We start from the raw sequence: 14,844 nt of genomic DNA on the forward strand, positions 1-14,844 counted from the left end.
CGTTCGCCGGGAGTGACTTCTCGGAGGGAACAGGAGTAGCTTGATTCGGGAGTTTGTTGACGATGTTCCTGATCTGCCAGCTGGCGCTCCAGGTTCTACATCCTGTGACGCAGTTCCTGCATTATTCTAGCGCTGTTGCTGCCTGTTCCCCCAAAGGGGCGTCTTTCTTGAGATCGTGAAGATGGCTCGGTTCGTCGTGGAGGGGACCTTGTCCGCTCCTGGGAGGAAGCCACGGAGGCCTCCCCTCTGTCTTCAGCCCCGCGGCCTAGTTCTCCAAGACCCAGTACAACGTCCATTCTCTTATCCCCACAGACGGCACTAATGTTCGGTAGCTCGTGTACCGGACGGGTCGGGATGATACTTCGGTTGGTGAGATGGGTTGTCGCCTGATTCCGGGTTGCTGGGTTGGAGGAGGAGTAGCCGACGTCCCGAGTTCTTCGTGAGGAGAGGGGGGTGTCACCTGCAAAGACACTCCGACTCTTTAGTCAGCTAAGTGTACAGGCGAAAAAGGGATAAGATGATGTGTGTGACGTACCTTGGGGGAGGAGTAGGACCCTCCCCTTATATACCTTGTCAGACGAGTGGGCCCCATAGGAGAAGGCCTCCTTCCAGGAAGTTTCCTTCTCCCTAGCTGTTTTGCAGCTGGCAAGGAGGGCACGTGGCCGGGTCGCCAGACAAATGGATGCGATGACCCGCCCTAACGGACCGGTAGATCTCTGGGTTGGGTCGGCCTCTAGCTGGGCTGGGCCGTAACAAATCTCATGCACAAGAACAAGGGTGCCTTCACTTCCTTTCTCATTCACTAGTAGATTGACTCACCACAGCACTTTCTGGTTTTCTTGGTTGTTGAAAGAGTAAGACATTGGGGTTTTGCAAAGTACCATTTTTAGTGTTCTTATGTAACATGTACTAATTTGCTTAGGTTTTGTTTTTCATGAATCAAATGACACTCAATTTTGTTATTTTTATGCTTTTTTGGTGCTTGTGGCTTCATGGGGACTAATGGTTTTGGTGTTTTTGTGTGAAAATTGATTTCAGGGAGCAGATTAACTATTAGAGCAATAGATACCGATACAAAGAATGGTAATTTGTGCTTTCTTGAGTTACCATTTTGATGTTCCTTTTTCAATTGGTCATATTTTTCTTAACATTTTTTTCTTTCTTTGTTGGGGCCGGGGGGTGTTTGGGATTGAGCAGTTAAGTCTCAGGCACCGGATAAGGCTCCGTCGAAAGACGGTTCAAGCATCAATCAGCTTCTTGGTATTAAAGGAGCTGCTCAAGAATCAGTGAGTTAATCAACTGTGTATTTTTTGTTGAGTTGTGATGGTTAGAAATTTGGGTTTAAATTTTCATTATGAATGCACAAAATGATCTCAATTAGATTTAATAAATAAAGCTTGATTAGCACCACAATTTCATTCACTTTTATTTTCTTCACTTATTTAAAATTGAGAAGTAGGAGTTCAATAATGAATGACAAGCAAGTGTAGTTGTTCTAGACAAAATTTCTAATTCTTCATGCTGTTCTTGGCAAAATATTCCAAATCTGACCACAACACGACGCGTATTTTACCCAAAGTTATAGATGTTTCTTAACAGTGTTGATGCTATTTGAAACTTGTTTCTACTTTTATAAACTCTCTCCTCATGCGAAGGGTGAACTACAATGCACAACCTTGTGTATTAGGCTGCCATCATACATTCTTGAAAATGTAGTTGAACATGTTGATAACAAATTAAGTTTGAATCTGTTTATAAAGTACTAACCCAAAAGTTTTTTGCCGTTGAAAATTTATTGCTTTGTTTACGTGTACTTGTTAGTTAACATTATGAATGAGGAGACAACTCTGGTTTTGTAATTATTCTTTCTATTTATGTTGTGCAGAATAAATGGAAGATTCGCCTTCAACTTACAAAACCTGTCACTTGGCCTCCGTTGGTTTGGGGTGCCGCTGCTTTTGGTACTACATTTTAGTTTAATCTCATTATTCTAAGACTAATGTTTTATTTCTTATGTTCTTTACTTGTTTGGTCACCACATATTTCATTTTTCCACTCGAAATTCCACAGGTTATCACTCAAATATGGGTGCTGCTACTAGGAGGTCTTGGCTTGGCAAGCCTATTAGACGTATGGGTAGGTACTGCTTAGTCTCAAGATCCATCTGATTAAAAATTTTCCAGTTTGATGTGTATAATTACACACATGGAGCTCATTCATAAAAATCTTCATATCGTTTTTACCATGATCCCAGACATACCCTTAGCATCAATTTCCTGTGGGGTAGTTTCTAAAATATTTCTGTTATAGGCAGGACATGACTTCCCCATAGTTTTTTACCTTGCCATGGCCCGTGGGTGGATCACTTCTGTCATACATATATTCTGCTCCTCCTTTGAAGGTAAACATTTAAATTCTTCTTATTCTCTTTTCCATTATTGTTAATGTGTCATATTTTTTCTTTTTTTTTACTTTTATGGTCCTTTGGCTAAGTTTTACTTACAATTTAGTTAAAATAAAATGGATGGATCGGAAACTCTGCCCTCGAAGCAAGTTACATCAGTTTACCATGGTACAGTACATTTTTCTTCTATAATATTTGTATATTATGAGTTATAGTTTTGACTGATAACCTGATTTAGTTAATTCATTGGCTTTGTTTTGTCTATCTGCTGATCTTGATTCATGATTTGATCATGTTTGATTTGTTTCTAAAGCATCATTTCTATGATTGAACTGTCTTTGACAAGTTCTTAATCATTTTATTGCTGCAGGTGGGCTGGTCAGGCTTTGTTTGGGACACTCACATCCGACATTATTTTCCTGACGTTGCTATACAGCATTGCTGGAGTATGTCGTTAAAATACAATATTACTTTGCATAGTGTCATGATGTGATGTTAAGAGGGTGGCAGGGTGCAATAGATTTGTTGCTAATATCTTTGGTCTGTTACACTGTAGTTGGGCATTGCCATGGTCAACGACTTCAAGAGTGTTGAAGGGGATAGAGCTCTTGGGCTTCAGGTCAATGCTGTTACCCTCTTCCTTTCCATTACTGTAACATGAAATTTCAATTTTTTTCAAAAATTTTGGTCTTGCAAATTCACTAACACTCAAGTTGATGCTCTGACCTTTTCTATTGGCAATCTAATATGCACAGTCTCTTCCGGTTGCTTTCTGTACTGAAACTGCAAAATGGATTTGTGTTGGTGCTATTGACATTACACAATTATCTGTCGCTGGTATATTTGTTATCCCTCCAATACTTAGATATTTGATCTGCATTCCAAGGTTCTTTTTCGTTTTAATGTCCATTATACTCTATCTGGAAATTATTCGTCATACTAAACCATTATTGTGTATCTTTATTATTTGTGGGTTGTAACCTTGATGATAGTTAAATTTAATTTTGCAAGATAGAGTTGAAATAAAAATGCATTTAAAACTATAACGTCGATATTACAATAGGTCTAAATCATATTGAGCCATGCTTTTGTCAACAATGGTGTCTAATCTAATCTCTACATTCCACTATTCCAGATGGTCCTTTTGACATTTTTGGTACACTCACAAATCAATGTATATAAGAATTGGATTTATTAGTGTATCAGAATTGTCAAAAGTCAAACTGCTATTTATATGGAATTGACGGTCTAGAAGGGGCTCTTTTTTTTCTATATGATTTCCGTTTGTGAGTAACCCAGCGTTATGGAGATTGTGGGTGATTAACAAGGCTGTGACAGCGTGAAGCTGAAGTTAGGTGGGGGATAAAATCGGACCGTCCGATTTCAAGGTGGGAGAAAGGAAGGCAAGTCGGACAGTCCAATTTGTTGGTGGGTGGGTTTGCATTACATGTAATCGGTGGCAGGGATTTGTGGGAGGGAAAAATTTTTTAATCCCGTGGCACCTAAATCGGTCCCACCAATTTGTTGTCGGGTAATTCAGATGTAAAGAAATCGGTGGCAGCGATTTCTAATGCGTGGAAAATTGTGAATGTTGAGCATCCGGTCAGACCGTCCGATTTAGTGAGTCATGGGTACATAAACGAAGATTGTACCCAGAACCCCCATTTCTTCTTCTTCTTCAGTCTGTGAGTCTCTGCATTTAGGTGATGTTCTTCCTCTTCTCTCATCTTTCTTTATTTCTGTAGATTAGATTTTGTTGAGACCGAGAGTGTTTAAAGTAGTATAGTATTGTATTATGGATGATAGAGTTGTATTAAAAATTTATTGTTATGGACAGATTTTATTACAAACATATGAGGGAGTTCAATTTGTATGTGAAAATCCATTAGATGTTGTTATTCCATTCACGTTGTCATTGGATGAATTAAAAGGTGTGATTTGTGAGAAGATACATTCAGAAAGATCTAGAAGAATATCGTGTATTTTGTACAGGTATCCTTTACTTGTGTTTGGTGGATTCGTTCATTTTCAGACCAAATACGTGACAGATGAAGCGAGTATGCAGGAAATGTTTTCAATGTATATTGAGAATCGACACCGAATATCGTGCATCGAGTTGTATATTGAGTTCAAGCAATCTGAAGCGGACCAAAATATTGAGCTGGAAGATTATGATAGTGATAGCGAGGAGAATTTTGAAAGTAACTATGAGATCGTTGGTCCAGGTGAAGACGAAGATGGAGCTGACGACACCATGAACGCAGACATTATGTGACACTTTACATACATCTGAATGTGAATATCATCAGTCAACACTATGCGATCTTTCAAACCCCTAAACCACGTCAACTTTATAAAGCTTCCTCTACAGTCTGCCTTCCTCGGTGCAACTCCAAACTGGTGCAAGCACTCGGCCTCCATCGCCTCAAAACAACTCATGGTTGGTCCTGTAACTGGAAGACCATTTGTCGGCAGACCTAGAATCATTGCCACATCCTCCAATGTCACCGCACACTCACCAACCGGAAAATGAAAGGTGTGCGTCTCAGGCCGCCATCTCTCAATCAGAGCATTAATCATTGCTGACTGACACTGGATTACCCCAATTTGGAAAACATAATAAAAACCCGTCTCCCGTAAGTAACCCTCAACAATTTCGTTGTACCGATCGGGCGGCTTCAAGTGATCACATATCAACATCCGTAAACCTTACAATATCACATTTCCTTTATATAAGTACCAATGTAACATAACTATCTTAACAATAATATAATTTCCCTCACATGTCTATTATTATAACTAACTACCTGCATACAGTTGCCTATCAAACATACATACATTGTAAACATACATACCTACTAATAAATGTGCCTAATTATTTGTCTAAATTATACTAAATAATGTTAAACTCAATCATTAATAATAATAATAATAATAATTAACATAATGTACCGACACCGACAATGATAATAGTAATAACAGTAAATATTGTTGTTAATAATAATAATAATAATATTTTTCATTAAAATTACTTCATTGATAATAATAATTTTTAAATTTATCTACAGATCTCATTCATTAACATATTATTCAATAATAATCATGATAAACTCAAATCAAATAAAAAACCTAACATTCATTAACTATTCCTACAAGCTTTACAAGGATAAATACTAACTAATTAACTCTACTTTATTTTTTATGTCTAACATCTAACAGTAACCATATCATACATATATATTTTATGAATTTCTACTAGTGCTATAATAATATATATTGCTATTAAAAATAATAAAATAATTTTTATTTTTATCATTACTATTATTTATTTACTAAATCAAAATATTATAAAATAGAAACTTACATAACTAGAATGTCCAAGATAATTAATAATATGAAACTCCGGTTGATTTACATCTTTGATCTTTCTTCTTTTTGGCATTGTTTCTAATTTTTTTTTGCTGTTTTTCGGTGATCCAACAATGGTGGTGGGGTTGGGGAACAGAGAGGGAAAGAGACGAGAGTGATGGGGAACAACGAAAGAGAGAAGAGAGTGAAAGGGAAAGGAAAAGTGAAAGTGGGTGGGAAGCTATTACACTCTCTCTTCAGGTGGAGCCAACGCTGGACTGAGCTGCATGCTCGCCACGTGGCAGCAAGCCTCAAATCGGACCCACCGATTTGCTGTCCGTCCGATTACTGAAATCGGACCGTCCGATTTCAGTGACCCAATTCGGTCCGTCCAATTTTCTTTCAGCAGCCATTACAGCTCGGTGATACACCCAGATCTCCCATAACCCTGTTATACACTATCCCTACTTCCGTATCAAAATTAAAAAACTCTCTAGAAGGTGGCAGATGATTTATAATCAATGTTCTAAAAACCGGTTCGAACCGGCCAGTCGAACCGTGAACCGAACACTAAAGCGGTTCGAACATTAAGGAAAACCGTAAAATTAGGAAACCGGCATTGAACCGACGAACCGACCGGTTACCGGTCGGTCGAACCGAACCGGGACCCGGCTAGTTTTTTAGCTGTGCAGCAAAACGCTGTCGTTTTGCGTTTTGTGAACCCTAATTCCCTTTGCCCTTCGCACTTTCGTTTCACGTCCCACAGTTCAGCACTTCAGCTCCACTCTCATCAAGGGTCAGAGAGACATAGAGAACGCCTGAACGCCATCACGATCCGTCGTGCCGTCAGCACCGTCGCACCATCAGGTCCGTCGCGCCGTCAGGTCCGTCGCGCCGTCAGCTCCGTCGCGCAGTCAGCACCGTCGCGCCGTCAGCACCGTCGCGCCGTCAGCTCTGTCGCGCACTCAGCTCCATCGCGCACTCAGCCACTTCGACCAGTCACCTCCGTTGAGCTCTGAGAGAAAGCAATAGAGTTCGGTTGAAGCGTTGAAGCCTAAAGCCTCAAGGTGCCTTCGAGCTCTGAGAGAAAGCAATAGAGTTCTATGTAATTTTTATTTTAGTTATGAACTTATGATTGTTTGATTGAATCAGTGAATCACTGAATAACTGTTGCATGATGAACTGACTATGAGTCTCTGATACTGTGATGAAATCTGATACTGTGAACTCTTTGTGAACTCTGATGAAACTGTGAAATCTGATGAAACTGTGAACTTTGATTTTGTGAACTCTGATTTTGTGACATGATTTTGTGAACAAAGAATTTTTTGAACTCTGATTTTGTGACATGATTTTGTGAACTCTGATTTTGTGAAATCTGATTGTGTGAATTCTGATTGTGTGAAGTGTGAACTCTAATTTTGTTAACACTGATTTTGAGACATGATGAACTGCTAAACTTTGAATTTTGGATGTTGTTTGTTCATTTGTTGTAAACTTGAGAGTTGAGATTATTGGGTTGGTTGCTGGTAATATTTAGGTATGGATGAAAGTATCAACCAAGAACTACCTAGGAATAATAATGCTGATTCTGCTTCGAATGAACGTTCTCTTCCTCCCGCGAGTAACGAAAGTCAGTCACAAACTTCTAATGTTCAGGGGAAAACTGATCCTTCTTGGAGATACGTTGATTTACAAAATATAAATGGAAAACTGCATTACCAATGCTTATTTTGTCTGAGTACTTTTGGGGGTGGGGGAATTAATAGAATGAAAAAGCATTTGGCGAAGATAGGTGGAGACATTAAGAAGTGTTCTAAGGTCCCGTATGATGTAGAAAAACAAATGGAAGGTTTATTGAAAGAGATTCAGAAAAGTAAAACTAGTAAAAGGAAAGTAAGTTTCAACGAAGAGGGTACCGATGAGTGTGAGGATGCAATTGATGAAGCAATAGCGCAAGAAGAACAACAAACTCCGAGTCAGTTACCAACTAAGGAGGTTGTTGGAGGCGATCCAAAAAAGAAAGCAAAAATCATTATTCTTCCTATCTTTGCACCAAGAACAACTCCGGGAAGTCAACCAAGTCTGAAAAGCGTGTTTTAAAACAAAGAGGCGCTTCGTGAAGTTGATAAGCGAGTGGCTAGATGGCTTTTGGATTGTAGGATTCCTTTCAATGCGGTTATGTCACCTTTTTTTCAAGATATGTTGGATGGTGTAGCTGGCTTTGGGCCTGGTTATAAAGGTCCTTCTTATGACTCTTTGAGGGTTAACTTATTAGCCGATCTCAAAAGGGAGTGTCAAATGGTTGTTGATAGCTATAGGTCTGCTTGGAAAGAAACTGGATGTACTCTCATAGCTGATGGTTGGACAGATCAAAGGCAAAGAACGTTGATTAATTTTTTGGTTTATTGTTTGAAAGGGTTGTGCTTTGTGAAATCTGTAGATGCCTCAAGTATGGTTAAAAATGCTTCAAGCTTGTGTGACTTGTTTTCAGAGATGATTGAATGGATTGGACCTGATAATGTTGTTCATGTAGTGACCGATAATGCTGCGAATTATGTTGCTGCTGGTAGGCTTATTAATAAGAAATTTGAAAATATTCACTGGTCACCTTGTGCTGCTCATTGCTTGAATCTTATTCTAAAAGATATAAGCAGCATGCCACATATTTCTAGCCTTGCAACACGTGCTTCGAAGACCGTGTTTGTATATAATCATACGGTGTTCTTGTCCTGGCTAAGACAAAAAACTGATTGGAGGGAGATTGTTCGTCCAGGTGCAACTCGTTTTGCCACTGTCTTCCTCACATTGATGAGTATCTTTGAGCGCAAATCGGAATTACAACAATTGGTTGTTGATACACACTTTACCGGACACAAATTAGGAAGGAGTGCTAATGGTAGAGCTGTGAGTGCAATTATCCTAGACAATAAATTTTGGGATGATTGTTTTACTGTATGCCAAATTGTGAGTCCGTTGATTAAATTGTTGAGGTTGGTAGATGCCGATGATAAACCATCATTGGAAATTGTTTATGAAGGTATGCTGAGGTCAGAAAATGGAATCAAAGAAATGTTCAAGCATAGGAAGAATGCATATCAACCTTACACAGAGATTATCAACTCAAGATGGGACAAACATTTGAAAAAAAAATCTTCACGCACAACCTATTTCTTGAATCCTGATTGCTTTTTTTTTTCTGAAAATTATAGAGAATCACCCGATGTCATGCGAGCTTTACTTGATCTTGTTACATTGCATTGCAAGGTTAATAATTTAGATTCAGTTGTGGCAATGAAAGAAATACACTTATATAGAGATCAAAAGGAAAGCTTTGATAGGCCTGAAGCTGTTCCAGCTGCAAAAAAACTTCAACCTGGTAATAATATCTGTTTGATAATAAGCTTTAGTTATTTACTTATTTTATGTTTTGGTTTCCTTAATTTGATAACTAATACTTGAGATATGGGATTGTAATTTGTAGATGAATGGTGGAGGTTATTTGGTAGTTCTGCTCCATGTTTACAAAAAATGACAGTTCGCATTCTTAGCCAAGCATTGCTTCTTCAGGGTGTGAAAGGAATTGGAGTCTTTTTGATCAAACTTATACAACAAGAAGGAATAGATTGGAGTATGATAGGCTAAGTGATATTGTGTATGTTACATATAATTTGCGTCTTAAATCCAGGTAATATATATTTCATCCTTTCATTTCATATCATTAGATTTTGTATAGCTAATATACTAGGCTTATCATATATTGTATTTAATTTGTTAGGAAGGAAAGAAAAAAAAAAGAAAGCAAAAGTCGCAATATGATCCAATCGATATTGAAACTATTGATAAGGTTGATTTTTGGGTGACGGAAGAGGTTGTTGAAAAAGAGCCTGATCTTTCAAGTAATATTGAAGACTTGCTTGGTGAGTATTATAGTTTATTGATCAGACAATAAATTACAATAGCTTTGATCTTTAATTTATTGATAGTGTTATATTTTCTTAGATGAGATTGATGCTGATTTAGATCAAGGTGGTGGTGGTGGTAGTACTAGTACATTTTATGCTGCACCACTTGCTTTTTCTGGTCCAAATAGTGGAAATGAAGGCGATGAAATCAATGACGCAAATCTGCAGCAAGTTATGGAGGATTTTGATGATTGATGACAAACTTGGATCATTTTGATGCTGCTATGTTATGTTTGATTGGTTGTTTTGTTTGTTGACTTTTGATTTTTGAATTTGTATTTGAATGAGATTATAACATTTGGTTTATGTAGTACTTTTAATTTGAATGATATTTTAAAATTTAGATTAGACTATAATTATATTTTCATGTGCTTATTTATATTTTATTTATTATTTTATTATAAAACGATTTTTACGATTTAATCACGGTCGAACTGATTGAACCTATAAATCAGTAAACCAGTACCTAAAACGGTTCGATGACCGGTTCGGTTTTCAGAACCTTGTTTATAATTTAAAAACGTAATTATCTAAAATCCCGCCTCTCTCACTATCCCATCCCCGCTCTTTCCCTATCCTCCCTCATTCCTTTCCCGCCTCTCCCTCTCTTTCTCTCTCTTCCCCATTTTCTTCCTTAAAATCCCTAATCCCTCCATTTCTTCACCATTCTCTCTCTCTCTCTCTCTCATACACACACACACGCGCGCACACACACACGCGCGCACACACACACACACAGCCGTTGCCATGAACCGAAGGGTTAGAACAACCATCCCTCAAAACCACCACAACTTCCACAAGTACCTAAAACCGGGTGCCCTAGCTCGAATCCGCGATTCGCGCATCATCAGCGCCAGATCTCACCGGATCGGCTCCATCTGCCAGATCCCTCTACGTCGCACTTCTCCTCCTTCCTCCCCGTTGCATACGCCGCAGGACACCGCCGCCGCTCAGCCTCAGGCCAACGCTGCCGCTTCCTTTGACGGTTTCCCGTTCTTCGTTGCTAGGATCTACGGACCTCGCTGTCCGCAGCGGAAGAAGCTCATGGCCGCCAAGTCCGTTATGTTCGTTCCCGTCAGTCCCGCCGCGGACTCTCCCGATCTGGTCATTGACTCCTTCGGCAGTGACTTCATCGTGGCCAATTGAAAACGTTGCTTCGTTTCTGATTTTCTTCTTTCAGAGGCGGTTATTCGGCTATAGTATGTAGAGTGGTTTAGATGTGTAGATAGACGTGCTCTTTGTAGTACTTCTGTTCGATTATATGTGCAAAAGAATTGTTTAGATAGGGTTCAAACTCAAATTAATAAAGTGCAATCAAATGTTGATCTATGGACGTGTTGATGATTTATCTGCGATCATGATGATTGGGTTTGAATGGTCGATAGATTCGATTTTGAGGAAAATTGGAATTGCAATCTCTGATTTTGGTATTTTCTTTATAATGCTGATCCTCGTAAGGGGCTTAAGATTTCAACAGTATGCTTGTTTATAAGCATTTACTTCAATTTGTTTGATGATCAATTGACTTATGATAGGTTCATGTTGAATTTACTATGTTCTGATGCCATTAGTAATCAGCGATAATAGTTCTATTTATTTTGCCACTTGTCTGTTACGGTTTTCTCGTCTTTATTAATGTGATACAATTATTACTGTTTGTGATAATAATGTTGAATTTACTGCTATTTATGTTGACCTAGGGAGTTTATATGTTATTTTAACTTTTTCTTTTCTCCATTGCGAAATGACATTCATGTTAGTAAGAATTCTGATTTCTCTGATAAAGCTGGAATGATATAACTTGATTTACTTTACTCTTGTCCTGCTATTACATGGAAGCTTTGAAAACTCAGGTTAGAATTCTAGGGTTCTTTTTTTTTTTATAATTTTTTCCCTTTCCCCTAATCTGTTTTTTGTTTTTGTTTTTAATTTATACTCCATTATTTGTGTTAAAAATCCTATATATTTGAACCATTGTAAATTTGTAATAATGTGTCTTCCGTGGTCTGCATTTCTACTACGGTCTTCAGTTATTGAAGAAATTTAACTATATATGTCTGGAGATTGTTGAGATTTTGCTTGAACATGCATTGCATAAGGGAAGAAGCAATAACTCTCACATTGAGGTACATGAAAATTTGATCCTAACTTAATACGTTATTTCACTAAGATGTTTGATACATTAATATACCGTGTAATCAATAAAACCAGGACATGTAAACCAATTATATGAACAGGAGTTTGGCTTCCATGTGTACAACTAATTTAGCAAGAGCTGAAGATTTTTTCTTTAAGTAGTTTCTTTGGTCAATCATATTCCCTAACAAGCTTGCACTGCAGGATCAAATGAAAAGAAATATTCAAGATTTAAAAGAAACACGATGAAGGGCTGAAGGCTACAAAGATAAAAGAAAAGACAAACCTGCGTTGGTTAAGAACCAGAACTATGTCACCATTGAGGATTAAAGTTATTCTATGAGCAATGTAATAGCTGCATTTTTGAATCTTGCTTTGCTATTTTATTTCAGGTATGAATTCTTGTGAGAGTCAACATTGTGTGTGTCTGTGCATCTTTTGCTGGCTTCAGTACATGAATACAAGAATATATTCTGTATGCATATATCATTTTTATGGGAGTATTCTCTCCCTTTTGCTTGAATTTCTTGGGTGAATACATCTAGGTGGTAAAAGGTACATAATGTATACATGGTGAACCTATAGCATTTTTTTTCACATCTCAGATATACTGGCATGCTATCTTAAGTATACAACATGTGATCTTTTTACTTTTTTGCCTTAACTAAGCAACAAAATCCACAGCTAATGAATGTGGGAAGGATGGAAAACTCTACATGATGGTGCATAGCTTGCTAATGTTGTTGGTTCTGTGAGTTGTATTCAGTTGTAGAGGAGGAGCCTTGAAGAAACAGTTACGTTCTCTCTGTGGAATCTCAAGGTCATGGGTTCAAGTTACGGAATCAGTCATTGACAGTTAGATCAAGTTAGATTGCTTACATTACACCCATTGCCTTCCCAGATCTTGTCTAATGCGGGATTCTTGTTTTTTGCAATTTGTATTCAGAAGGTGCGATCTGTGTATTAGTTTCTAATTTATGCTGTTTTCAATTGTGAACTTCGACCCCCACAATGTTAGTTTTTAAACTAACAAGTTTGGTTTTGATAGGTTTGTACAGTACAGAGGGTATAGAATATGTGGATGTTTTGGTGCGCAAAGCATGTAATATTGTAATGTATCACTGATGGTCTTCATAGCAATATTAGAGTGGTGACTCAAGAAGTATAGAAGGATATATGTAATGTCTGATATTGTGTTTGTTATGGGTATTGTATTGTATTAAGGATTGGCGAAGTCTATGGTGTAGATGCCAAAAGACATCCACACATGTAGAAGTAACGTGTTTTTCTTTTCTAAGTGACATTTGGCGTCTTTTTTTGGGACTAGTGAAATTTGATGTCTGCTACTGGTGTTCTCTTTCATGACTTAAAGTAAGAATACTACAACTTTCAGCTTTTGTCTATTTAAATATAATGTTAATTATATTGTTAAATTTTAATGACATTCATTTTTTTGTCACATAATAGGCCGAATAAAAAATTGAACAATGCATTCAGTTGGGCTAATAAATCTGCCCAAGCATAGCTTTTTCTGTTTTTCCTTTTTCTAGTTATGCACAGTAACAGTATAAAGTGTAAAATAAAACCATGCAACATATTATTTGGTTCCTTTATCAAATTTACTCATCTAACAATTATTTTTTTATTATAAAAGTAGACTTTATAATGTCATGACTCCTTTCAAGAAATATATAATGGTAAAAAAGTTGCTAAATTTTAAAGATAAAAAATTATTTTCTAATCATACTTACAAAAAATTATATTAAAATAAGATATTAACTAAGTGATACGTGTTTTAAATATTCGTGATAAAGAGTTCAAGTATTATTTAAAAGTTATTAGTTTATATTTTTAGAATGTTCAATTTAATTTGATGTATTTTGATTTTGTTTAATTAGTTATTAGATTGGATTTTATATTTATAGGTTTATGTTTTTTTTAACCTAAAAAAATGTTATAAATACTTCCTAAACTATTGTAATCGTGATATTGAGTGATTAGAAGTGTGAAAAGTCTCTTTTGGTTTCATGATGAAATCATGATGTAAACAAGTGAGGTTGAGTAAGTCTCTGTTGTTGCATCAGAGAATTGGACAGAAGGTTGAGTGTGTCCCTTCGATTCAATTCTCAAAGTATAGTATGGACAAGTTAGGATGAGTGAATCTCTTGTTGCATTAAGAAATTAAATTAAAAGTCAAGTAATTCTCTTTGTATTCAATTTCAATTTATCATTTGTTTTCTATTTTAATTTTAATATATCTTTTTATTCAATTTCAATTCTTGTTTTTTGTTTATTTTGAGTTCTGTTCTGTACCTATTTTAGAATATATGTTTAACGGTTAAATACTTTATCGCATTTTAAATTTGAGCTTTATTCTAAAGTAATATACTCTTAATTCTTTAGAATTGAATACTAATAAAATTGTACAATAATAATATAAATCTTAGTTAATATATAAATATTGATTAAATTACCAAATATATTTTAACCTTAAATAAAATTAATTGTTTCCATGTAAAAGTAAAATAAAAGGATATTTATAAACTATATATATTTTGTAAAACTTAAAATTCTAACTATATAAATCGTATATCCTAAATACTCACCAAATTAATATATATATATATATATATATATATATATATATATATATATATATAGCAATAGGACTAGAAATTTTAGCATTGAACCGAATAACATATTCTTTCGTTTAAAAAAGAAATTAAGGGGCAACTTACTAGGCCCAACTGAATGATTTTATTTGGCCCAATATATACCAAAATCTGAATGTCATTAAAATTTTAATAACATAATTAATGTTACATTTAAAATAATAAATTCCGAAGATTACGGTATTCTTACTACACAGTATGAAAGATAGCATAAATTACAGACACAAAAGTGTCACTCATAAAACCAAAACACGTTGTTATTACATGTATAGATATCCATAGACTTCGCCTAACAAATATCAAAATCGCATATATGAGT

At 36.3% G+C, this 14,844-nt stretch overlaps 1 protein-coding gene and 2 pseudogenes across 1 annotated transcript; all 3 read left to right on the plus strand.

Annotated features, from left to right (window-relative positions):
* Positions 1–181: 181 nt before the first annotated feature.
* LOC107645743 (chlorophyll synthase, chloroplastic-like) lies at positions 182–4,679 on the plus strand (annotated as a pseudogene).
* Positions 4,680–7,294: 2,615 nt separating this feature from the next.
* Positions 7,295–9,214, plus strand: LOC148575665 (uncharacterized; annotated as a pseudogene).
* A 1,063-nt stretch (positions 9,215–10,277) lies between these two features.
* Positions 10,278–11,271, plus strand: LOC148575666 (uncharacterized). The gene has a single exon (XM_088502384.1). It carries the CDS (start codon positions 10,465–10,467, stop codon positions 10,861–10,863), a length of 399 nt encoding a protein of 132 aa, XP_088358510.1. The 5' UTR covers positions 10,278–10,464; the 3' UTR covers positions 10,864–11,271.
* Positions 11,272–14,844: the final 3,573 nt, after the last annotated feature.

Source organism: Arachis ipaensis, chromosome B1 (assembly GCF_059453495.1).
Source record: "Arachis ipaensis isolate K30076 ecotype BB chromosome B1, ASM5945349v1, whole genome shotgun sequence".
Taxonomy (NCBI): Eukaryota; Viridiplantae; Streptophyta; class Magnoliopsida; order Fabales; family Fabaceae; genus Arachis; species Arachis ipaensis.